The sequence below is a fragment of the Otolemur garnettii genome, unplaced genomic scaffold (genome assembly GCF_000181295.1).
Source record: "Otolemur garnettii isolate 467f Iridium unplaced genomic scaffold, OtoGar3 scaffold00116, whole genome shotgun sequence".
NCBI lineage: Eukaryota > Metazoa > Chordata > Mammalia > Primates > Galagidae > Otolemur > Otolemur garnettii.
The window spans coordinates 2,182,161-2,208,426 of record NW_003852511.1 but is presented as its reverse complement, the minus strand read 5'-3'; the positions used below and the strand labels follow the sequence as shown (position 1 = coordinate 2,208,426).

Sequence of the window (26,266 nt, the reverse complement as noted above, 5' to 3'; positions counted from 1 at the left end):
ATTATGTGCATGTCCTTTATTTTTTCTTTGGTGAAAAAAATGGCTTTAATGAAAACTAGACAAAATCTGAAATCATATCTATAAAATGTCGTCATGATTTCTTTTTTGCCTTAACTCAACGTTCTCAGATTCGGCCATGCTCTTCTTTCAGACGATTGCCACGTCAGTCTTCTCTAGTCCACTGAGCCCGTTTCTTGGGAGTGTCATTTTCATTACATCGTACGTCAGGCCGGTGAAATTCTGGGAGAAAAACTACAAGTAAGATCCTAAAATCAATGCTCACTTGCTTTTCTCAGATTTGTGCTTCAGAAGCTCTTTCCCGTCCTCTGTGAAAGGCCCCGGCTCAGGCTCCCCTGCTGCTGTGGGGCCGGGCCACGCCCATGTCCACTAATGACGTCCTCGCTCCACTAACTCAGCGCCAAGATTTCTGGGCTCCGGAAAGAACCTGAGTGGCTGCAAATCCACCATCAGACGCCAGTGCAGGTTCCACTGGTGGTGAAGGAAAAGTGCGTATCGCTGCCGGGGCTTAGCTGTTGACCTGGGAAAGGTGGTTTTTTTTTTTTTTTTTTTGAGACAGAGCCTCAAGCTGTCCCCCTGGGCAGAGTGCCGTGGCATCACAGCTCACAGCAACTTCCAACTCCTGGGCTCAAGCGAGTCTCCTGCCTCAGCCTCCCAACTAGCTGGGACCACAGGCGCCCGCCACAACGCCCGGCTATTTTTTGGTTGCAGCCGTCATTGTTGTTTGGCGGGTCCGGGCTGGGGATTCGAACCCGCCACCTTAGGTGTACGTGGCTGGCGCCTTAGCCGGTTGAGCTATAGGCGCCGAGCCGGAAAGGTTGTTTAATGGCGTCGTTCATGTCATTAGGCATGCTGAGATGGCCCCTGGACGGCACCTGTTTTCCTTGTCTGTAGTGTCCCTCTGTGAGCTCTCTAAACGCAGTCCTCTAAATGCAAGCGTGCACTCATCATGACCTACACCAAGGACAGCCCCGATTTTCCTGAGTCCCACTGGACTTGTCAAAGATGGTTTCTTCACTTTTTCTGGACTATTTGGACAAGTTGTAAAATTTTTTTTTTGAGCAAACAGTGATGGATGCAGCGGAAGTGTTATTTGTAAGGGCAGAGGAGAAGATATGGTTCACTAAGTAAATTAATGATTTGTTGGCAGGAGGACTTGAGAGCAGCTAGAGCAGGAAGGAAAGCCTGTGAGCCAGGCTGTCCTCAGTGAGCCCTGAGACCCTTGGTCACTCGGTGAGAGAGACTTCCTCTTCACAGCTGCCGCGCCTGTGCTGTTATAGCTGATCCCTCAGCCTTTCCTGTAATGTGTCCCCACGCTGCAGGACTCAGCATGTCACAGCATACCTTCTATGACACACTGAGGCCGACAGTAACTTGGGAGATCTGGGTTTCATGTTTGCCCCGGAAGGTGGTGTATAAAATGCATGTCCTTCCAATGCAGGCAGTAACACTGGCTGGTGATCAGAGCACCACTACCTGAGACTGCCTGGGTTCGTGCCTCACTTCTACTGCTTAACACTGATGGTGTCAAGCTTCCTTTCCTCAATTATAAAATAGGGGTGAAATTATAGGACCTACTTCATAGACTTGTGAAGAGAAAACAAGTTAATATGAGGAAGGCCCCTAGAACAGGGCCATGTGAGCTGAGGTAAAATGATTATTCCCCCAATGCTTTGCACTCTTGACCCAGGCTGACAGGTGTCTGCCATGACTGGGTGCATCTCCTTCCAGCAATCTCATTCAGAGGTGCCCTGGGGAAGACTCGCCAAACTAGACAGAGCCAGTATGGGGAGACCATGCGGAGTGGGAGGAGGCCCCTCATGCTTCTGGAAGATTCCTCATCCTTTTTTTAAATCAAATCATAAACACATAGATCATATATACTTTAATGCATTTATGGGTACAATATGCTGATTTCATATAGAATTAGGACCGCTTACATTGCACTGGTTAATATATACCTCATCTCATTTACTTAAGTATTGTGTTAAGACATTTATACTCTATACTAAAGATCCAACATGTAGATACCCTTGTAATATGCACCATAGATGTGATCCCACCATTCACCCTCCCTCGATCTGACCTCCCCCCTCCCTTCCCATCCCCATCCTCACTCCTTCATCTTGGGCCATAGTTGTGATCTATTCTTCGTATGAAAGTGTGAGTGATTGTAAATTGGTTTCATAATAGTACTGAGTACATTGGATATTTTTTCTTCCATTCTTGAGATACTTTACTAAGTAGGATATGTTCCAGCTCCATTCATGTAAACGTAAAAGAGGTAAAGTCTCCATCTTTTTTTAAGGCTGCATAATATTCTTTGGTGTACATATACCACAATTTATTAATCCATTCATGGGTTGATGGGCACTTGGGCTTCTTCCATGACTTGGCAATTATGAATTGAGGTGCAGTGAACAATAAAAAACCACTTTGAGATATCATCTAATTCCAATAAGAGTGGCCCACATAACAAAATCCCCAAACTGCAGGTATTGGCATGGATGTGGAAAAAAGGGAACACTTCTGCACAGCTGGTGGGAGTGCAAACTGATAGATCCCTTTTAGAAAGAAGTATGGCGAATATTCAGGGATCTCAAAGTAGACCTGCCGTTTGATCCTGCGATTCATCATCTTTTAACAGAGACAGGTTTTCTGTAACAAAAGTTCTTGAGATATGCGTGTTTATGGAGAGAGTAAAGAAAACTACCAGCTAAAACTACCATTAGGCTTTTTTAGGAGAAAGAAATTGGGGGGCAGGGGTTCAGAGCTTTGAAAGTTGCATTTCTGGAAAGTGCAAGTCCTTGTGAACCAGAGGGCAGCATTCTCCTGGGCGTCTACCTATACAGGAAGGAAAGTGAAAACGCTTCTATTTTATCCACAGTACGACAGGCTCCTCCTTGTCTCCTATTCTCAGGGAGGGAGTCAGGCTTTCTGACACGAGAACATTTGCCGTGAGCAAAACACGTCCCAGTGGAGTCAGTGTCTGCAGGGGCCCCGGGAATGGAGAAACCATGTACAGAGCTCAACTGGAGGGATCCCGACACCGGCACAGAGGAGTCGTGTGTGTTGTTACTCAGACTTCTCACTTCCAAATGCTGCCATCCTTTTTAGGGTGATATGTTTAGGTTCGAATTGTCAGTTTCTGTGAGTTACTTAAACATAGGCTTCTCTAACAGGACAGGAGTTATGTTTATTAAGTCTCACAGCGAACCTATTCTGTTGTGTTCCATCCTTTTCATCGTAATTTAGCACTAAAGTGTGTAGGGGGGGAGGATCTGCCTTTAGTTGAGCTTTTCAGAGATTGGAAGGGGACTTCAGTGTGTCTGGGTCTGTGCAAGAATGTTCACCCCTTATTACATCTCTCTGAAGGGGCCAAGTGGATGAAAATTCTCAATTCCCTTGGAGGAAAGAGTTCTCCGTACAAAACCCAGTCTGCTGCAGGTCTGTTCTTGCCTTTGTGAAGGCATCAGAATATAGCATCTCATAGTCCAGCTGCTTAAAAGATCAGTGTGGAATCCAGGATAGCAGAGTGGTGGGTACAGGAAAGGAAATGTCAGGAAATGGCATGTGGATCTTTGCAAGTGCTCTGGAAAGCTCATTCTATCTATTTTAAACTTTAAAGAAAATTCCAATTTTAATTATTTCTAGTGCTTTTTAAAAATGTGTACATGTAGCTGTTCTAATCCCTTATTTTCAGTCTAATACAAAGGAGCAGTTAGTGTGATTGATTTTAATTTTTTACTAATTGTTCTGCCACTTTAATAGGGTGGCAGAAAGACATTCTCCTCTAGAGCTTTAGTGACAGTGAACTGCCACCCCCAACCTGGGGAGTGTTGGGGATCCTCTCTGACCCTTTTTCCTGGGCCGCCTCGCTCTTTTTCCTGCAGTTTCTGGATTTTATTTCAGCTCTTTTTTTTTTTTTTTTTTTTTTGAGACAGAGTCTCAAGCTGTCGCCCTGGGTAGAGTGCCATGGGGTCACAGCTCACGTCAACCTCCAACTCTTGGGGTTAAGCGATTCTCTTGCCTCACCCTCCCAAGTAGCTGGGACTACAGGCACCTGCCACAGTGCCTGGCTATTTTGGGGTTGTAGTTGTCATTGTTTGGCAGGCCCAGGCTGGATTTGAACCCACCACCCTCGGTGTTTGTGGCTGGCACCCTAGCCTCTGAGCTACAGGTGCCGAGCTGGTTTCAGCTCTTTTAATGCTGACTGATTTTTGCAGGTCTCCAGTGAGCCCTGCACTATTATAAGGAGACCATTTAGATACTCTCAGGGAACGATCAGTGAGTCACTGGCTACCAGGTAACTACGGCCGGTCTTTTCCCCCACAAATATCCTGTCCTGAAACATGCAGACTTCCTGTTCCCCATGTCTGGGCTTCCTAGGGAGATGACCAGTGTGTCCCTGCCTCCCCTGTTACCATGCCAATGACCTGTTCACACATAGGTCTAGTGTAGCTGTCCTGACACAGCTCTCAGCTTCTTCTCTTCAGAAGCCTGTAGTGTCTTGTCTGTGCTCAGGGAACAAGGATAGACACCTCCTAGACCAGCACACCTGTGAAGAAAGTGCTCTGTGTCTGTGCTGTCCCGTGAAGCAACGTGGTGGCCAGTGTGGCAGCCATCAGCCCCAGATGGCACTTTAAGGTGGCTCATCTGACCAATGAGATGAATTTTTAAGTTCTATTTACTTTTAATTCATCTAAATTTAAATAGCTGCCTGTGATGGGAGGCTGCCGTGCTGGCTGGTATGGAGACCCTTCCCGCCTCGCCCTTTCCAGCCCATCTCCCGTAGCACCACTCTGTGCCTCACACACTGTGGATTTCTCATTCCAGACGTGTCCTTGGACTCTCCTTCACACAGAATGACCGTGGCTTCTGCATCTTGCCATTTTCCATCCACGTCTACCTGGCAAAGCCCAATTTCAGTGACAACACTGCCATGAAGTTGCCCCGATCACCCCAATTAGAAATTCTCTCTTTCCCTAGATTTCTATAACAATTTATATTTGTGTTCTGCTTATCTATTACTGAAGAATAAATCTCCACAAAACTTAGTGACTTAAAACAAGAAACTATTATATCTCATCACTTTTGTGGGTCAGGAATTTGGGAAGAGCTGAGCTGAGTGGTCATGATTTGGAGTTTCTTGTGCAACTGCAGTCAGATGGAGACAGCAGAGAACTAGAACAGCAAGTGGACACCTCTCCCCCTCGTCCTGCTGTCTCAGAACCTCGACACATGGCCTCTATGCTAGCGACAGCTGGGGCTTCCTCAGAACATGGGGCCTGGTAGGGGGTGAGGTTAAAGTTCTATTACTTTTCCTGCCTCAGAAGTTCCACAGCATCGAATCTATCTCATTCTGTCGTCTGCAAGTGAGATTCAAAGGGAGGGGAATCATGCTCTACCTCTTAATGGATAAGTGGTAAGGTTCAAGAACAGCTTGTAGGATGAGAGGTATTATAGCAGTCACCTTTAGAAATTAAATGTGTTGCTATGGCCATCAGTAAATGCTACCCGAATTGGTACGGAGTGCATGCACCTTCAGTCCTCAACTCGTTTATTTTTCACCTTAGTGTCTGTGGGTCCCTGCACAGAGTGGGTATTCTATAAATATCCTTTCGATGAATTAAGTTCAACAATAGTGTGTCAGAGGGAAAAATAATCTCAGTCTAAGTCTGAATTAGCTGGGGCTAGAAAGTTCACTGCTAAACTAATGTAGTTTTAATGAGTAAGGTTTTTAAAGTCTTTCTGGATGAGCTCGGTCTGGGGTGTCCATTTAAATTCCAGGCCATAACAGCACGTGCCTATAATAACAGTGCTTTGTGTTTATACATCCCCTATGTCAGAGGATTTTAGAAAGCTTTAGAAACACATTCTGATAATACAATTTATCATCCTTCTCTCTGTATATAAACATTCACTAAATAACCAAACTTTGTCATTACCGTGAAACAGATGTTTAAGCCAGAAAGTATATGACACGTGTGCTTAGTTACCATAGCCAATGTCTTTGTCCTAAAGGAGTTGACTATCTTCAGCACCCTGAAAGAATGAAAACTCCCATTAACAGTGGTTTTGTTTTGATACGTCAAAAATCTCCTATAAAATGTAAAAATCATAGAGATATAAAAGAGCTAGCTGAAAGGAAAATACAGCGTTCATGGTTATTGCATTTCTAGAATATCCTCCAGATTGAGTTTAAAATACTGCATCCACTGTTCTGGGCATTGCCCTCTGCAGTGAATGTGCATTAAGGATCATCTGTGAAACAGTCCTGTGCTAGGTTGCTTGGTTTAGAGACCAAGTCTCACTCTGTTGCCCTGGGTAGAGTGCTGTGGCGTCATCATAGCTCACAGCAACCTCAAACTCTTGGGCCCAAGGGATCCTCTTACCTCAGCCTCCCAAATAGCTGGGACTACAGGTGCTGGCCATGATGCTCAGTTAATTACTTTTACTGAAGACGGAGTCTCTTGCTCAAGCTGATCTGGAACTCCTGAGCTCAAGCAGTCTACCACTGTGGCCTCCCAGAGTGCTGGGATCACAGGCATGAGCCACTGCGTCCGGCTCATTCCAGGCTTTAAACAGTAGGACTGACTCTGTGTGACTGGTCTGCCTGTTGTGCCTCTGGACCTGCCTTGGTCAGCAAGAAGACAATCAGTTCTATGGAATCCTCAGCTCTTCCTGAGGAGGTAACAGAACATACAAAAGCACAAGCTTTGTGGTCACTTAAATGATGATTAAATCCCAGCCCCTAGGCTCGATGCCTGTGGCTCAAGTGGCTAAGGCGCCAGCCACATACACCTAAGGTGGCGGGTTCGAATCCCCAGCCCGGGCCTGCCAAACAACAATGATGGCTGCAACCAAAAAATGGCCAGGCGTTGTGGCGGGCGCCTGTAGTCCCAGCTACTTGGGAGGCTGAGGCAGAAGACTTGCTTGAGCCCAGGAGTTGGAGGTTGCTGTGAGCATGATGCCATGGCACTCCACCCAGGGGGACAGCTTGAGGCTCTGTCTCAAAAAAAAAAAAAAAAATCCCAGCCCCTAGGTATGCTTGGTAAGGTATTTGGTAAAATGTAGGATGGAATGATTATTTCGCAGACAAACCTGAGCCGTGGTTCACTGTGGTCCACGTGCAGGCCCCTCCTGCCATGTGTGTGCACAGCGGTTCCTCCTTATTTCTGGCCTCTTGATCTTCTCTAGACTTCTATCTTTTTTCATTCAACTCTTAATTGGTTGTGACTACACGTATTTTAGGTACCATTGCAACCTCCCCGAGGTCCTCTCTGAAATGCAGAACTCAATCATTGTCAGCCAGTGAAATAACACAGTGTGGACCAGGCACCTTCTCCCTGTGGCCAGCCTACCGTGACAAGCCCCGTAAATACTGGTTTTCCCTGTGGGTGCCGTGTTTATTTCAGCGAGCCACAGAGCCCCAGTTCTGTGCATCAGGCATCACAGCTGCCTCAGTGGATAATGGGCTCTCTGAGAGCCACTGTCTTGTGATTTATCCAAAAACAAAATACGTGTACGTGTGATCAAAATGCTTTAACTAGTCTTGGTGAGCGCTCATGACTCTCACCGTGGTATTGTCCAGCCCTTCTTGGTGACATAGATGTGAGGGTAGCTCTGACTCCTAGGAATCACTGGAGCCCCTCTGCACTGTCCAGGAGAGGGGGCCTGTCAGCCTCCCCTCTCTCTGGTAACCTGGACACCAGGACCACCTGGATACACCAATTATTTTGCAAACTTTGCTGAGCCAAGTCTTTATCATCACGATCTTGCACGCAAGAGAGTGTGTGTGTGTGATTTACTGAAAATAAGAAATTCACTTTTCCCCTCTCAGCTCCCACCTTAGGTGTTTAAGTCCGACTCCAGCCCAGGAGGTCAGTTTCCACTACGTCATTCCTCATCTCTCCAGCCTCCTCACCTTGGCTGCAGACGGGACTCCCTGTCCCCACCTAGATCTTCGTTCATGTGTTAATGACGGTGAGCAGGGATGTCTGACTTGGTTAGGACAATCAAAGACACACGTTCTCAACTTTCATGTGTTACTTTTTGTCTTTTTCAAAATGGATTTTGTTGGTTGCTAAGCTATCGTAAGAGCGGTTTGTAAAACTTTGTGCAAAGCACTTAGCTTGTCAAAGGCATTTTTTTGGTCTTAAGTACAAAGCAAGTAGCTTATTATGATTTATGGGTGAATATTAAAATGCAGCCCTGCAATTAAAATTTGCCCTCCATTTAAAATTATGCAGGGAAGGGATTTACATATTTCACTGTACAGTTAAGTTACTCCCTAATCTATCTGAGTATGTTTACAGGTGCCTGGACGTACCTTGGCACAGGGTGCAACCCATTTTTACTCGCTTGATACCGTGGCTTTAGTTACTGCTGAGATAAGTGCCGAAGAACTCCTTGATCAGGCCTCTTAAGTCTATTAGTGCTTTCAATCCCACCCTGAGGAAGGAGCATGTTAGTCTCCGGATCTATAATTACTAATGATGATAATAAAGGTAGCAGCAGTAGCATCAGTAACAAGAACGCTCCTCATCTTTTTTGTATTCTTTTAACACCTGCTCATCTTTTCTAATATATTCATTCCAGTCCTTACACCCACTGTGGAAGCAGAGTTTCATTTTTCTCATTTGACAGCTGGTAAAAAGAAAACTCAGGGAAGTTAAATAAGTTGCCCAAGGTCACAGAACAAGTGAGCTGCTGAGTCAAGATATTAACCTGGGTCTGGTCTTATCCCAAACCCTGAACACTTCCCATTGTGCCCTAAAAACCTCAAATGCTACACATAGAACACACCCCTCCACCCACACGGTTGGAGAATACAGTGAATGTGTTTGCCCACAACAGCCTTGAAAGGGAGACACCATCTTAAGTTCTGTGTGGCTGGAGGGGCCTGTCTGGAAGGGAAGGCAGCCCCAGCCCAGAGCCCCGAGCCCACTTGTTCAGTGTGCTTGGACAGGTCAGAAGCAACACAACTTTCTAGGGCCATCCTTATGGTCATTGGGCTGAGCTCTCATACTTGTGATGATGACTATAAAAGGCTCAGCACTCAAAAGTTTGGAGTCCCCTCCTCAGGCTGCCAGAGAGCAGGGTGAGGGCCACTTTGCAAGGTGTGGATAGGTCATCAGCTTGTGTGTTTATCTCTTCCTGTTCCTGAAGGGGCTTCCTGATGCTTCTCCATGTCCCCAGCCTGGTTCTCAGCAGCTTAGACTCCAAGCAAGTGAGTGTGAGAATAGGAATGAAGCTTCAGTGAGTCCCATGAAAACAAGTGACCCTCTGAGGTCTTGAGCACAGACTCAGGCCCAGAAAGGTGGTCAAACTAATTAATTCAGATATGATGCAATTTTCTTTTTAAATGGGTGATTTGAGATGCTTCTGTTTAAGGTCACTGCTTGCCCTTGACTTTCGAGCATGTTAAGTAACTTCACACATCTATGAACGGGATTTTAAAAACGCTCTCATTTTAACTGGAAGCTAATGAGAGGGCTGCTGGAGTCTTCCTCCCCAGAAGGGGCTCAGAGCTGTCTGGCTGCACTTACTAATAGAGATGGGAGTTTGGAGAAATAGGAAAATGCACGAGAGTCACTTTAAGAATTGAATGGAATAAACGTTTGTCTCCTCCCCAAACTCATATGTTCCAATCCCAGCCTCCCAGGTGATGTGTATTAGGAGGCAGGGCCTTCGGGGGCTCCACCCTCATAATTGGGCTTCCTGCCTTTATAAAAGGGACCTTAGAGAGCTCTCTAGCTCCTTTTCCACCATGTGAGAACACAAGCAAAAGTGGGCGGTCTACAGCCTGAAAGAGGGCCCGCACCTCAACCTGACCATGCTGGCTCCCTGGTCTCAGTTTCCAGAGCTGTGAGCAATACATTTCAGTTGTTATAAGCCACCCTCACCCAGACTATGGGGTGTCAAGGCCAACTTCAGTCTTGAGGAGCCTAAAAGGAGCTCAAGAGTCTAATGTCAGTAAACTTCAGCCAGGTGGCTCAGGACACACGGGCTGGATCTGTGACCTGACAGCAAGGCGGTGCCTGCCTTGTATTTTGTTCACTCTGGGGGACTTATGTTAGGCCCCAGGCAAGCAAGAAAGTGTGACACACAAATGAGACCATGGCCAACAGGGCCAAGGCCACAGACAAAAGCAAAGCAAGGTGTGTAGCCGGGGTCCTAAAGGCTATTCTGCTGGGCCAGAGGGAGTCTCAGGACTTTTAGGGGCAGGAAACCTGCAGAGAAGGGGACTCTGTTCTTTCCTACCTGCCCAGTGGTGTGGGATGAAGCCTGATGACGTAGCAGCCTTTTTGTTACCACAAAGCGAGAACTGACCTGAGAACACAGCAAAAGGAGAAGAGGGAAGGGCCGGGGCACAGAGTGATTCCCAATGATGCCACATTAACCCCTGAGTCTGCCTGGGCCAAATGACCCTTCTGCTTCATGAGCCACTGAATTTTAAATTTTACTTGAGCCATCTTGGTTATATTATCTGTCATTTGAAATCAAATTACTCCTAATAAAAGCAAGTGATGGCTTTTGTCAAGGTAGTCCTCTCTCGGACCTTTTAGGGAGTGACCGCACAAAGATAGACCCTTACCGCTATAATTCTGCAGATCTGAGGAGTCTGGGAGGCCGGAGAAGGTGCTGGCACCCACACTGTGATGCACCTCCAGGGCCAGCTCTGTCCCTGACATGCCCTGTGGCTTAGGCTGGTCCTTCCCTGCCCTGGACCCCTTCAGCTGAATTCCAGGTCCGAGTCTGAGTGCCGTTACTTCTAAGAGGCTAGACAAGGCACGTGGCCCCATCCGCTGTCTTACTCCTGGATGAGAAAAGTGTCATCCCTGAAGTTTGACACTCGAGGTGTGATGAGCTATTATGCAGATCTATTCCGGAAAGATGACGCCTTTGAGGAACTCCAGTGCGTTGAATTTCTCAAATAGCCCTGGCTTAGGGTTATTACGCATTGTGCTGAGTGCATAATTTTACTCAGAGGCCTGTTACATTTTGCTGAGCAAACTATTTGAAAAGTGCAGAGCTGTGAAGCAGGCCGTGACTGCAGGAGGAGTGAGACAGCTGCTTCCCAGCTGTCTGGGGCTGCCGGCTCCTCAAGGTGACCCAGAAGCAGGCTTTGTGATTGATTCAGGTTGATGGATAGGTGCAGGGCACGTGAGTCTCCCTCTGCAGGAGGGTAGAACCCCTTTCTGAATCACTGTAGCACACGGGAGGAGGAGGGTCCTCTGCTTTTGCAGCTTTTAGGAACATGTTGGAGATGGGACTGATTTATTCTAAACAAAGGAAGGCAGGAAATAGGCCGCTTTTAAATTGACATCGTCTTAAACTCTTTCATTACGTAGCTCAAACATATGTGGTGCAGGAGATTTCTCGGGCAGACTCGAGGCTTCTGGACAGTGCGGGTTCACTCCCCAAGGCCAAGAATGCTGGGCACTTGTAATTAAAATGTCTTCCCGGAGATTGGCTGATGTTCAAAGTAGATGTTACAGGCCCCGCCATGGTGTGTTCTCATTCTCCACGTTATTAACAGAAGACCACTTTGGGCACTGAGGGACTTTGCTTTTGAGGCTCTGTGTTAAAACTCATTCCATAGGATTTTGGAGACCTTGTGGTGCTTGTTTAATCTTGTTACTCTGAGCATATTTCCAAGACTGACTGTAATCCTGCTTTATTGAAAGCAAAGACTTTGCCCAGGCTTTATGTACAGTTGCTGCTTCTTGGTACACAGCAGCTCTGACTCATTAGCGGAATTAATATATACTGTGAACACAGGGAGCTGTTCTCCTTTTGTTTCTCTCGTCACTTTGGAAACATTCTGTCACCATCCGCCCTCCACAGGGTCTGCCCGGCTCCTCCATGTGCGGGCCGCAGTGTCTGCCTCTCTCCGTGGACAGGGCTCTTCTTTGTGGTTTTTTGAATGAAAAATGACAAGTAACATAAAAATAATCATATACATGAGAAATAGAAAAAAATTGCCCTGTAAATAAGGGCAATCTTGGGTCTTCTATTCCGATTGCATTTTGTGACAGGAAATTATTAGTGAGTAAGAAAGAAAATTGGGTAGAAAGTGAAGCTTTAAAAAGCAGCATTTTAAGAGCAGTCCGGAGTAGTAGAACACGCACTCTCTCGTTATCACTGATCAACAAAAGCCCCTGGGGAAGCCTCGCGAGGATTTCTCTCATCATTTTCAAAGAACCTGGTTTGGGGAAAGGCTGGCAAGGGTGGAGGATGGTTGGGAGAGATCAATGAACTGATTTTCTGTTGACTTTTGTTTCTGTGCTCCTGGAGCCAAGATTTAACACAACCTAATTTAGTATTTGAAAAATAAAATTTGAAAACAAATGTAAAACATTATCAGAATAGAAAATAATATTCCCTTTTTCCCCTTAGAAGAAAATCTATGCCCAGATGTACTGATGGAGCAACATGGAGATGACTTTTATTCTCTCTGTCCTTCGTCCTTGCCTGGGGGTTGCTCTGGAGTCCAGCAGTGGGCAGGGCAGAGGGGGCCCTGTGTTTTCACTTCTTCCCAAAGCCCCATGCTATCGTTTATCTGCCATTTTGTTTATGCAGAAAGCTGGAGATCAGAAAAATGAGGTGATTCTGCCCTTTGTACCCCTTAAATCATTTAATAAATCATAAACCAAGTTAGAAAGACAAATCATGTTTGTTTAGGGGATACAAGTGACCTTTTGAAACATGGATGAATTGTACAGTGATGAAGTCAGGACTGCGAGTTAGTGCACCTGTATGTAGTAGTCACTGTACCTGACAGGCAGGAATCACGTTTGCTGATTTAAAGTTGTGGTTTTATTCTTGCCCCTACCCCCGCCCACTTATAGTTGATATGGTCTTTCCAGGCCATATTATTTTGCACTGTACAACATCATAAAAAATGCAAACATGACAGGTCAGATTTGCATACGATAAATGTCTTCATTTAGAAGTTTAGTCAAGGTGTCCATGACTTGGCCTCGAGGCGACTGTAGAAAGAGTATAGAGAGAGTTGAGTTGGATTTGACTTTAGTGGATTTTAAGGTTTAACATGAGCCAAGTTATGCTTTAGGAGTGGAGGAAATAGCAAAGGAAAAGTGAAGTCCATCTGAATGCAAAACGTTGCTGGGGTGTGAAATGCCAGGTCCTTCAGCTACAGCCCTGCACACGGGGTATAAGCAGCGCGTTCAGAGATTGTGTCCACTCCAGTTGCTGCTTCTCCTGAGACAAGTGGCCATGAAAACTGAAGGACCTGAGTTAACTTATCCCAGCTGAGGGTGTCCTTGCACCAAGTACTGCCATTCCCTTGCCAAGGACTGTCATTTCTTTTTGTTGTACAGAGAAATACATATCAAAAGCCTGCTTCATCTTCCTTTAAATTCTGTGTACACCCCAGCAGAAGTTCCACCCACTACTCTAAATAAAACACTCAAATAAATGACATTGGACCTGGTTTTACCAGAACAGTGTAACAACCAGAAATCAAAAACCTTAAATCAGTCAAATTAAACTTGGGGAAGGGGACCCAGCAGCACCCTGATAATTTAATCCTTCTGTATCATTTACAGTTCTCCGCCTCTCCATTTATTCAGTTTGCCGTTTGGCTGACTCTTTGCCCAACCACATGCAGCTTGGATTTTTTTTAATTACTATTTTTATTACTTGCAGTTGTTAGAAAAGAGGAAACACTTCTCACTCCCTAAATTTTTTTGACTTTCCAATGAATTAATAGTTGGACTTGGTATCCTGTATTTAAAATGTTGAATCATCTTAGATTTTTCAGCAGAAATGGGAGAAGCAATCCTCATTTAAGGTGTGAGCTAGGCTAGAATCAGAGATAAGAATCACATGTGAATGGGCTGCAGTCACTGAATTCTGGCCTGCTATTAGCTATGCAGATTTTTCCAAATTAAACCTTCTCTTAGCTAATTGTCAGTTCACATGTAGTTGAAAGAAATAATTCAGAGAGAGGCCTCATACTTACTAGTTTCCCATAATGGTAACATTTTGCAGAACTGTCCCAACCTGGATACTGACATTGCACTCAAGGTGCAGGACGTGTCCATCACCACAAAGGATCTCTCCTGTTGCCCTTTGATAGGCACACACACTTCCCTCCTATCCCCATCCACTTCTAAACTCCTGTCAACCTCTACATCTCTTCACCCTCTCCATAACTTTGTTGTTTCAGGAGTGTCATATAAATGGAACCAGACGGTATTCAACTTCTTGGGATTGACTGTTTTCCCTCAACATAATCCAGGGGGGATTCATTCAGGTTGTTGTGTCCATCAATAGTTTGTTCCATTATGTTACTGAGTAGTTCCAAAGTATGGATGTTTTGGGGTCTAGTAGCTCACTCACTGAAGGACCTCTGGGTCAGACAAAAGGATTAGAGGGGACATAAATGAAAAGAAAGAATGGAAAGATAGAGAGAGAATAAATGAAGCCAAAAATCAGTTCATTGAAAACAAAGTTGGTAAGCATTTAGTTACAATGACCTCAAAATAAAAGACTCAAAATAATCATGAATACAAATGAGAACATTATTACTGGCCTTACATAATTAAAAGGACTATAAGAGAATTCAATGAATCATTGTATTCCCAGAAATTAGATAACCTAGATGAAATGGAAAAAATCTGTAGAAACATACAAACTATCAAAAGTGACTGAAGAAGAAACAGAAAATCTAAATAGACATGTAACAAGTAAAAAGAATTTATTAGCAATAAAAAACAAAACAAAAAATTCCCTACAAAAAAAAAGAAACGGCCAGGATCAGTTGATTTCACTTATGAACTTCATAAAATGTGAAGAATTAATACCAGTTATCCTCAAATCTTCCAGGATATACTGGAGAAAGGAACATTTCCTAACTCATTCTATGGGGTCAGCATTACCCTGACATCAAATCCAGAGAGTCTTCATGAAAAAAGAAAACTTCATATCAATATCCCTTATGAATACAGATGCAAAATGATCGCTAGCATGAATACCGCCCCAGTCTGATAACTGTGACTGAAAGGTATTTTCTGAATTGGAAAAAAAAAAAAGTACTAGCAAATCAAATTCAGCAGCCTATTCCTGGGATTATACACTGTTACCAAGTGAGATTTATCCCAGGAATGCAAGGGCCATTGAAAATGTAAAAACCAATCAGTGTAATACATTATATTAATAGTTGACAAAAAGAATATGAAAAAAATAATTATCTCATTTAATGCAAAAAAAGTCATTTTACAAAACATAGCACTCTGTTGTGATAAAAACACTAGACAAACTAAGACTAGAAGGGAATGTCCTCAATCTGAGGAAGAGTACCTAATAGCACAGTTAATAAGTGAAGGACTAAAGCTTTGACACTAAGACCAAGAGCAAGACAACGATAACGGTTCTGCCTTTAGTCACCATTGTACAGGGCAATTAGGCAAGGAAAAAAATGCATCCAAATTGGAAAGTAAGGATGGAGACTATCTCTACTCATAGATGACACAGTCTCATGTATGAAAAAGTCCTTAAAAATCAACAAAACAGCTATTATTGCTAATAATTGAATTCAGGAAAATTGCAAGGTACGAGATAAAAACTACCCAAGAATTGATTATATTTCTATATGCCAGCAATGAATAATCTAAAAATGAAATTAAGAAAACAATTCAATTTTCAGTAGCCTCTGATGAACAAAATACTTGAGAATAAAATTAGCCAACAAAGCAGAAGCTGTGAACACTAAAAACTACAAACATTGTTGAAAGAAATTAAAGAAGATGTGAATAAATAAATACATGTTCATGAATTTAAAGACATAATATTATTAAGAATGCAATATACCCCCATTTTGATCTACAGAATCAATTCCTGTCAATAACAGACTTTTTTGCATAAATGAACAAGCTCATCTTGAATGGAATTTCAAGGATCACTAAATACCCAAAACAGTCTTAAAAAACAAAGTGGGGGGAACCTCCCACTTCCTAGTTTCAAAGCTGACTACTAAGATACAATGTTACTATGAAGCAGTGTGGTACAGGTGAAATATAAACACAAATCCATAGAGAGACTTCAGAAATAAACCCATACTTCTGTGAAGAACTGGCCTTCTACCAGAGTGCCAAGACCATTCACTGGGGCAAGGGACCATCTTTTCAACAAACAGATGCCTGGATATCCATATGCAAATAATGCAGTTGTACAAGTACCTTATACCAAATACAAAAATTGACTCAAAATGGATCAAAGATCTAAGTATTAGAAGTAACACAATAAAACACATAGAAGAAAAATGCAGAGATCTAAGTATTAGAAGTAAAACAACAAAACACTTAGAAAAAAATAAGTCTTTATGATCACAGATTTGCAATGAATTCTCAGATAAGATATCAAAGGTGCAAGCAAGAACAGAAATATTACATAAAGTGGCTGTCATCTAAAGTGAAAATTTTGTGCTTCAAAGGGCACTATCAAGAAAGGGAAAAGGCAATTTCACTCCAAAGTATTCAGGAAAATTGCAAACAGGTGTGTAAATAAGAACTTGTACATAAATGTTCACAGTAGCATGATTCATAGTAGACAGTGAACACAACCCAAATGTCCTAATCTACATAATGGAATATTACTATGCCGTAAAAAAGCAATGAGGTACTAATACATGCTACAATATGGATGAACCTTGAAAATGTGATGCTAATTTGAAACCAGACACAAAATGCTACATGATTGTAGCAGCCCGTATAGCCTATGTTATAGTGAGTGAGAGTTATAAGAAATACTTGTAATGGAAAACACCTTAGTGAAAAGGGCATGGAGACAGATTTAGTTCTAACAAGCATGAGAGAGCTCGCAAGATAAGAGCATTGGTGAATTGGCAGTCTCTACACCTGTGGTGTTGAGCGGCACGAGATCAGCCTTAGATTAGGCTGGAGGAGAAGGCAGTCAAGGGGCATGTGCATTCTATCACAGACACGCTGACTCTGACTCTGTCTCCTCTCCTGCCTGCAGAACGCCAGCAGGGCGTCTCTCTGCTGAAGATTACCAAGCTCTGCTAAAGACTAAGATCTATCTATTCAAAGAAGACTGTTTTACTCTAAGATTCTCAGTCTCTTTCGCTCTCTTTATCCTCCCCCACCCCCAGCTAAAGTAGATAGCCCTCAAGCACCTAAGAGAAACTGTTCCTGAGCAAGGTAGCTTAGCAGTCCGTGTCTGGAACCTGCCTAAGCTGGGCCCTGATAAGTGCTGTCAGAAGCAGATCCTGACACATGATAATATGTATCTATTTATATAAAATTTCCAGAGTAGACCAATCCATAGAAACAGGTGGTTGTAAGGGTCTGGGGGGGGGGGAGTGAACAGGGAGTGAAAGCTTAACGGGTACAAGGTGTCTTTTAGGCGTGATGAGAATGTTCCAGAATTAGGTAGTGATGATCATTGCACAATACTGTAAATGTACTAAAAGTCACTGAATTATATACTTTAAAATGGATAAAATAGTGAGTTTTATGCTATATGAATTTTATCTCAATAATTAAATTATTAGGGCATATTTAAGTAGGTTCATTTCTGTGTTTTCTGTTCTGTTCCATTGATCTATGTGTCACACACATCCACCAATCCCACACAGTCTCCATCACTAAAGCCACATATTAAGTCTGGAAATTGGGTGGACTCCTACTTTATTTTTTTCCAAAACTGTTTTAGCTAATGTGTTTATTGCCTTTCATATAAGTTTTAGAATGATCTATGTTTAGAAATATAAATAATTACACCATGGAATACTATTCATTCATAATAAGAGATAGAGACTTTACATCTTTTATATTAACCTGGATGGGGTTAAAACACATTCTTCTTAGTAAAGTATCACAAGAATGCAGGAGCAAGAATCCAATATACTCAATACTAATATAAAGCCAGTAGATGATCTAATACCCACATAAGAGAAAAATTCAACTCAATTCAAGGTGGGGGGCAAAGGAATAAGGGAACAGGGAGAGGGGGTGGGGTGAGTGTGCTCCCACTTAATGGGCACAATGTTAGGGTGTATGACACACCTCTTGGGGCTGGGACTGAATTATAAGAGGAACTTTACCTAACAAATGCAAACATTGTAACCACATTCTTTATACCCTCAAATTAACTAGAACCATAAAATAAATCTTGCATTAATTTTTTTTAAGAATGTTGGTCTATCGTTTTCTTTCTTTTTTTTTTTACTTCTTTTTATACTGTCTTGATCTGGTTTTGATATGTTATACTAGCTTCATAAAATGAATTGGGAAGTGTCCCCTCTTCTATTTTTTTGAGGAGATTGTGTGTAATTGATGGTCTTCCTTAAATATCTACAGAAAATCTTGCTGGAATTTTGATAATAATTATGTTAAACTTTTATATTAATATGGAAAGAATTGACATCTTTACTTTCTGGAGCCTTCCAATACATAAATATGATGTCTTTTCATGTAATTAAATCTTTTTTGATTGCTTTCACTACATTTTTTAATTCTTTGGCAAAAAGTTCTATATGTTTTTCTTAGATTCACACCTAAGTATTTGCTTTTTTACCTGGAGTGATTATAAATGTATTTTTTACTTTGTTGTCCATCAGTTCATTATTAGTAACCACAATTACATTTCATTTTTTCGTAATTATTTTGTACCCTATAACCTAACTGAACCTACATATAATAGTTCTGGGAGATTTTTGTTTTCATTCTTATAGATTCATTGGGATTTTCTTTGTAAACAACCAAGTCATCTGAAAATATGAACTGTTTTATAAGTGCCTTCTATTTACTTTTCTTGCCTCACTGTACTGGCTAGAATTTCTAGTACTATGTAGAATAAGGGTGATTAAAGTGGACATCCCTGCATCATTCCCAATATTAGGGGAAAGCCATTCAGTTTTTCACCAGTAAGTATGGTGTTAGCTCTATGTTTTAGTGATGGTCTTCATCAGGTGGGGAAATTCCCTCCATTTCTATTTTCTGAGACTTTTTTTTTTATTATGAATAGATATTGGGTCTTACCAATGCCTTTTTCTGCATCTATTGATATGAATATGTGATTTTTCCTCTTTTTTTATTGTTTGGGATTCAGTGAGGGTACAGAGAATCAGGTTATACTGATTGCATTTATTAGGTAAAGTCCCTCTTACAATGGTGTCCCGCCCCCAAGAGGTGTGCCATACACCGTGACCCCTCCATCTCCTCCCTCCTCCCCTCTCCTTGCTGCCTCATTCCCCAAACCCCACCTTTTATTAGATTATCTACTGCCTTCACGTTCAAGTTGAATACACTGGATTCTTGCTTCTCCATTCTTATGATGCTTTACTAAGAATGTGTTCCACCTCCATGCAGGTTAATACAAAAGATATAAAGTCTCCATGTTTTTTAATGGCTGAATAGTATATTCCATGGTACACATATACCACAGTTTGTTAATCCAGTCCTGGGTTGGTGGGCATTTAGGTTGTGAGCTGCAATGAACAGTCTAGTGCAAATGTCCTTATGATAAAAGGATTTTTTTTTCCTCTGGGTAGATGCCTAATAATGGGATTACAGGGTCAAATGGGAGGTCTAATTTGAGTTCTCTGAGGATTCTCCAGACTTCCTTCCAAAAAGGTTGTATTAGTTTGCAATCCCACCAGCAGTGTAAAAGTATTCCTTTCTCTCCACATCCATCCCAGTATCTGCAGCTTTGACACTTTGTAATGTGGGCCATTCTCACTGGAATCAGGTGTTATCTCAGATTGGTTTTGGTTTGTATTTCTTTAGTGATTAAGGACAATGATCATTTTTTCATATGTTTTTTGGTCATTCGTCTGTCTTCTTTAGAGAAGATTCTATTAATGTCTCTTGCCCAGTGATATGTGGAATTGTTTGCTCTTTTTTTTGTTGATTAATTTGAGTTCTCTATAGATCCCATTTATCAAGCTTCTGTGTGATTCATAATATGCTAGTATCTTTGCCCATTCTGAATGTTGTCTGATTTTTCTTCTTCAGTCTATGAGTATGGTGGGTTACATTGACTGGTTTCTGTACATTGAATCAGGCTTGTATTCCTGGAATGAATCTCACATGGTTATAGTATATATATTTTTATGTATATTGATAAATTTTATTGATAAATATATATATATATTTTTTTTGCAGTTTTGGCCGGGGCCAGGCTTGAACCCACCACCCTGGGCATTTGGGGCCAGAGCCTACTCCTTGAGCCATAGGTGCCGCCTTATTGCTGATATATTTTTAAGGATTTTGCCTCTGTACTCATGGGGGATATTGATTTGTAGTTTTACTTCTTTCATATTGTCTTTGTCAGGTTTGGTATCACAGTACCACCACCTTCATAAAACAGGAAGTATCACTTACAAATTCTAGAAGAGATTGTGTGTAATTGATATTATTTCTGTTTTAAATATGTAGTGGAGATTCTCAGTGAGCCATCAAAGCATGAATATTTCCTTTTTCTAGAGAATTTTTAAATTAATAATGACTTTAATAGTTATAGTGCTATTCAGATAACCAGCAAGTCGCCAAGTCACAAATGAGGTAGGTTCCGTAGGTTTGTTCTCAGGTTTAATTTAAGTTGGAGCAGGTACATTTACCTATTACCTATAACAGCTTCTGTTTGTAAGTGTGAGGCAGGTGTCAGTTGAATGTTCGTAACTCGGGGACAGCCTGTATTTCATGATGACTGAGTTGTAGTAATTAGCATTTTTTGAGGAGTTGGTCCATTACATCTAAGTTGTAAACTTCGTGCATGTGTATTTGTAATATTCCCTGTTGTTCTGATACTGTCATGGTCTACAGTGTATACTCATTGGTATTTTGTGTTTTCTCTCATTTTTTCTTTGTCAGTTTTGCTAGAGATTTGTCAATTGCATTGATTTTTCAGAAAACTAAGTCTTTTTTCTCTGATTTTCTCATTTTTAAAAAAGTTTCACTGATTTTTGCTCATTATTTCCTTTCTTATGGTTGCTTTGGGTTTATTTTACTCTTCATTTTATAAATTCTTGTTGTGGGAGTGTAGGCTATTGGAGACTTTTCCTCCTTTATAATTTATGTATTTAGTGCTATAAATTTCCCTGTCAGCACTACTTTATTAATGTCTCATAAATTTTGATAGGTTTCTTTGTCTTTTTCAGTTCATGGATCATTTAGAATTGTGTTATTTAGTTTCCAAGCATTTGGATAGCTGGGTTGTATTTTTTAATCCACCAGTCTGTCCTGTTGTATTAGACCACTTATATTTAATGTAACTTGATATCTTGGGGCTTAAGTCTCCCTCTACGTCTTGTGTTTGCTCTGTTTGTCATTCCTCTGTTTGTATTTTCTTTGTCTTTTGTATGTGTATTAAACAGTTTTTAGTATTCTATTCTGATTTATTTATGAAGTAAACAGTAAGTTTTTAAGTGTATGTTTCAGTTGTTTCTCTGGGCATTACATCATATATGAATAACTCATCAGAGTCTCTTGGTGGGATTATTTTACCTGTTCAGATGAAGTACAGAAATCTTACCTGCCTTTCATGTCCCCTTACACTTCCCTGCTTGTAATATATGCCATTCATATTTTCTTTACACATATTTAGAACACTTTTATAATTTTTGTTTTGACCAGCAGGCATAATTTAGAATGTTCATGACAATAAGGGGTAACTGTTATATTTGCCCATATTTTTGCTTATTATGTTCTTTCTGGCTTCCTGAAAGAACAGGGTTCATTCTTGTGAATTGTGTTTATTATATTTTCTACCTATAAAATTTTTTTAATTGAAACAAATGACAAAATTTTATTATAGGAGTTCATTTTTATCTCGAAGCACAAGGATAATGAAATATATTTTCCATGCAAAATATTATATTCTTTAAATAACATACAGTGGTAACAGTGCAGTGTAGGTTTCCTGGGAAGCAGACTCTGTGATAGAAATAGACATGTGGGAAGTGTATTTACTGGGCAGTGCTGTCTAGATGAGGACCAGGGAGAGAGAATGAAGCAGGATAGACAGAGCAATAAATTGAACTCTATCAAAGTCCCAACAGATGTTTCAGTTGATCCCTTGAGGAACCTCTGAAGTTGGGAAAGCCCCTCAAAGATGTCTGAATTGAGGCAATGGCCAGTCTTTAGATATCTGCCACCCCACAAACATGAACCTTGAATGAGACGACTCTCTCTAGCCAGGGGCAATTTCCAGAGAACTCAGCAGAGAGCAGTGAACTACCAGTAGTCCCAGCAGCTGAGAGAAGGAGTGCTTCAGTCTCTAAAGGGTGGGGGATTTGTGAGAATCTGGGAAGCACATCATAGCATCGACTACCACCTACAAAATTTTTATGATTCTACTCTTTATCTTCTATTTCTTTGCTGAGACTTTCTTTTCTTATTTTTTCTCTTATTTCTTTTATTACTGAGACTTTTTTTTTATTTATTTCTAGCAATCTTAATTGCTCACTGAAATATTTTTGTAATGGCCAATTTAAAAATCTTTGTCATTATTTATTGTCATCTAATTGTTGGCATCCATTGTCTGTCTTATTCATTTTGAGATTTTCTTGTTTCAGTAATTTTCTATTGAGATCTGAGTATTTTAGGTATTATGCTATGAGATTCTAGACAGTACTTACACTTTAATTTAAGCCAGCTTTTCTGACACCACTCTGGCAGGAGAAGGGGGCTGATGCTTTGTTACATCCAGATGAGACTAAAGTCTTACTGTCTCCTGACTCCTGAGAATGTGGACTGAGGTTTCTTCTTATTGCTTGGCAGAGAGATGAAAGTATGAACTGAGCCTCTTCTCACACCATCCCAGCAGGATGTGAAGGGGCACCTTATTCCTGCCTGGCAAGGAAAGGACTCTAGGTTCTCCACTTCAGACTTTGCTGGTGTGTGTACGCAGGGACCACAGATTTTTCTCTGGTGTTTGGCTGTTATAGAGAGGTTATTGTTTAACAGGTTTTTTTTCTTGGTAGGCTGCCCTTTTCCTGCCTCTTAGACTAGAAAGAGCAGGATTTTGTTGAGGCTTTTATTTTTCCTTTTTTTCCTGTTGGTATTCCTGGGATATATGAGGCAAAAAGAAAGCAAAGGAACTAAACTTACAACATTATTTTTCCTTGGATCCCAAGATCCCTAGATTGCCTCTCTTCTCTGTACCTTTCATAAGGTGTTTTTGTTATATCTAAAACCTAAGGTTTTAGTTGTACCAAGTGGAGGAATAAGGAAAAGTATATCAATTCCTTCTTTCTAGAAGAATACAACAAATATGGATGTATTCATTTTCTCACTCATGCTTAGTTTTCTCTACTACAGATTCATATGGGGAGTACTATGACAACATAGTAAGTTGGGCACCAGTATAAAGAGGTTTTCTTTCATCCCAGGCCTTAAATAGACTTTCAGGAAGTAAATTTTAATCATAAGATTAGGAGTTAAGAGACTTGCTTCATTGTGCCCGTACAGCTGGCTGTAAGCACACACGCACATTTACATAGAATCCTGCAAACTTTACCTTGAAGTAGGCTGAGGACAGTGTGGTTAATGACTGTGCTTTCCTGGCTCAGCGCCCATAGCTAAGTGGTTACGATGCTGGCCACATACATTGGGGCTGGCGGGTTTGATTCCAGCCAGGGCCTGCTAAACAACAATGACAACTACAACAACAAAGTAGCTTGAAGTTGTGGCAGGTGCCTGTAATCCCTGCTACTTGGGAGGCTGAGACAAGAGAATAGCTTAAGCCCAAGAGTTTGAGGTTGCTATGAGCTGTGACATCATGGCACTCTACTGAGGGCAACATAGTGAGACTCTGTCTCAAAAAAAAAAAAAAAAAAGAATGAGTGTGCTTTATAGTTTCTCTATAGGAGAATAAAGGAGACCAGAGAAGAGCTGAGGGAATGTAAACAGTAAAAAGGCTCAGACAGAAATGATGGGAGCCTTCTGCAGGGAGTGTTATAAAACTTGGCAAGCTTTATAAGCATAAGATGAAGAAAATGTAATTGAATTTAGTTTTTTAATTTAAAAATGCATTACTTAGAAAAGTTGTATAACTGAAGTATGTTTCTTTCCTATATGAAGATTAGCTTTAGACGTTTTCTGTTGCAGAGGTGTAGCATATTAGAAAGCCTTAAAACTATTACACCTGCTGAACATTCTGGAAAATGAAAATCTAGGTAGTAAACTTACTTCTAAATACATGTGTCAGCATAGCAAGAAAGTTAGAAAATTCCCAAGGGAAATAAAGGGGGCGTGGGAAATAGCAAAACCCTCTGTCTCTCCCGGGAAGAACTGGGTGGGAGGTGGACAGGAGCTGATGTTTAAAAACCCATGCCAGGCTAGGTGAAGGGGCCTTTGTTCTATAGAAGCAGAAAGTTTGAACTGAGACTTCCAAATAATGCCAAATGCTTTCTGGTCTTTCTCCTCAGTAAAGGAGAGGAATGCCTAACCTGGGAGGAACAAGGCAGAGCCCCTGGTCAGCTAGAGATCAGACTGGGAAGCCTCCACTGTGAAGGGTGATGTTAAACCTGTGTCTGAGATATGTGTGTATTTGGGGTCTAAGATTCCACCTCTCATATCTGGAAACCCTCAAGTGAGAAGTTAACATAAAGTAGTACTGGTGTATAATACTCCTAGAAAACCTGATGGAACAAATGTAAATTACTCTCAAAGGCCATGCCTTCAACCAATCCCCTAGTAACACACCCTCAGGAGAGTAGCTCTCAGTCTGGTGCTCCAAAACCCAGGGAAATACTTGTCAAGAACATGAGCCAGCAAACAAAATAAAGAGAAGATTTAGCCCTTTCAAAACTCAAGACTAATAGACAAAGAAATAGTATGTATATTTAGAATGCAGAGTCATGAAAGACAAAATAAAACCATAAGGCTATGAAAAAATGATGAATCAGGACAGTTTATAAAAATAAATGTACGTAGTAGTTAAAATGCATAGTAGAACAGAGAAGTTAAACAACATATTAAACACAGCTAAACTAGAAAACAGTCTAAGAAAATTGCCCAGAATACAGCAGAGAAAATTGAAGAGATGGGAAATATGCCCCAGAGGTCAGGAGACGCAGAAGGGAAGATGTAAGATGTCAACTGGAAGTCTAGGAGGGGTTCCTGGAAGGAGCCACAGAACAAATAAGGACAAGTTTAAGAGAAAATTATATAAATTTTTCATAGGATAGAAGACATGACCCCTCAGACTCAGGAATGTAGTAAGTCATGAACACGACAAACAAAAATAAATCTATATTCCTACACAAAACAGTGACGTTTCAGAGCACTACTAACAGCAAAAAGATCTTCAAAGCATTCAGAAGCAGAAAGGATACAGGCTGTGTAGTAACAGGATGACAAGCAGATCTGTAAGTAGCAACAACGGAATAACGTCTGCAACCAAACGTGCGCTGCTTTTCCAATATACTTAATTTATTTAATTTATTTTCTCTCTCCTTCCCTCCCTTCCTCCCTCATTCTTTCTCCACATTTCTCTTTTTCCCTTCACCTTTTTTTTGTAAATTGTTCTCATCAAATATTTGTATTTTCTTATATGTAGGTATTTAACCACTGATTCTATTTTTTAATAGTTATAGGGTCTATTCTGTGTTTGTATTCCTGCAGTTAGTTTTAGTATGTAAGACTTTTACAGGAAATCAGTTAAGTTTTTGAATGTATTGGCACTTTTGTGATTCTATATGTCTTTATGATTTTATAATTGGATTCTAGTATAATGCATTTAAAAGTCAAAGAACACAATTAGGAAGCCTGATAACACAAACTGTGGAGACAGAATATGACCAGATGCATCTCTGGACACCAAATTAAAAGACACACCTTAAATATGGTGATGTGGAAAAGCCAAAAATAAAAGAATGAGTGAAAGTATCAGGAAAGTGCAAAGACATTAGAGCTGCTATTGTAGTTTGATATTAAACAGTAGAATTTGGGACAAAATATTTTATAAAGCTAAAAACTAAAAATTAATGAAGATATTACATTTAAGCTATAAATATCAATTAAGTCACATCGCATAAATAGTCTGTGTGTGCTGACAAAGGAGAATTTGAAACAGTATCATTAAAGAAAATTACTAGTAAGTTATTTAAGTTGCTCGGGTAAAACCATGGGAAAGAGAAAGGTGCTTGACCTGAGCGGCAGATCAGGGGTGGGAAGGCCCAGTGTGAAGGGGGGAAGCCCGTGTGCCAAGGGGGGAAGGCCGGGTGTGAAGGGAGGAAGCCCGTGTGCCA

General features: G+C 41.3%; 1 protein-coding gene and 1 non-coding gene across 2 annotated transcripts in view; both read left to right on the top strand.

Annotated features, from left to right (window-relative positions):
• The window catches only part of PCNX2 (pecanex homolog 2), a 340,225-nt gene that overhangs the window by 250,353 nt on the left and 63,606 nt on the right, over positions 1-26,266 (top strand). Inside the window, exon 24 of the mRNA XM_003797465.1 lies at positions 129-258. Within this exon, the coding sequence (XP_003797513.1) occupies positions 129-258 (130 nt within the window). The remainder of the gene's footprint in view (positions 1-128; positions 259-26,266) is intronic.
• On the top strand, positions 15,010-15,072 carry LOC111727663. The gene has a single exon (XR_002775157.1). It is a non-coding gene; the product is annotated as a small nucleolar RNA SNORD31 (small nucleolar RNA).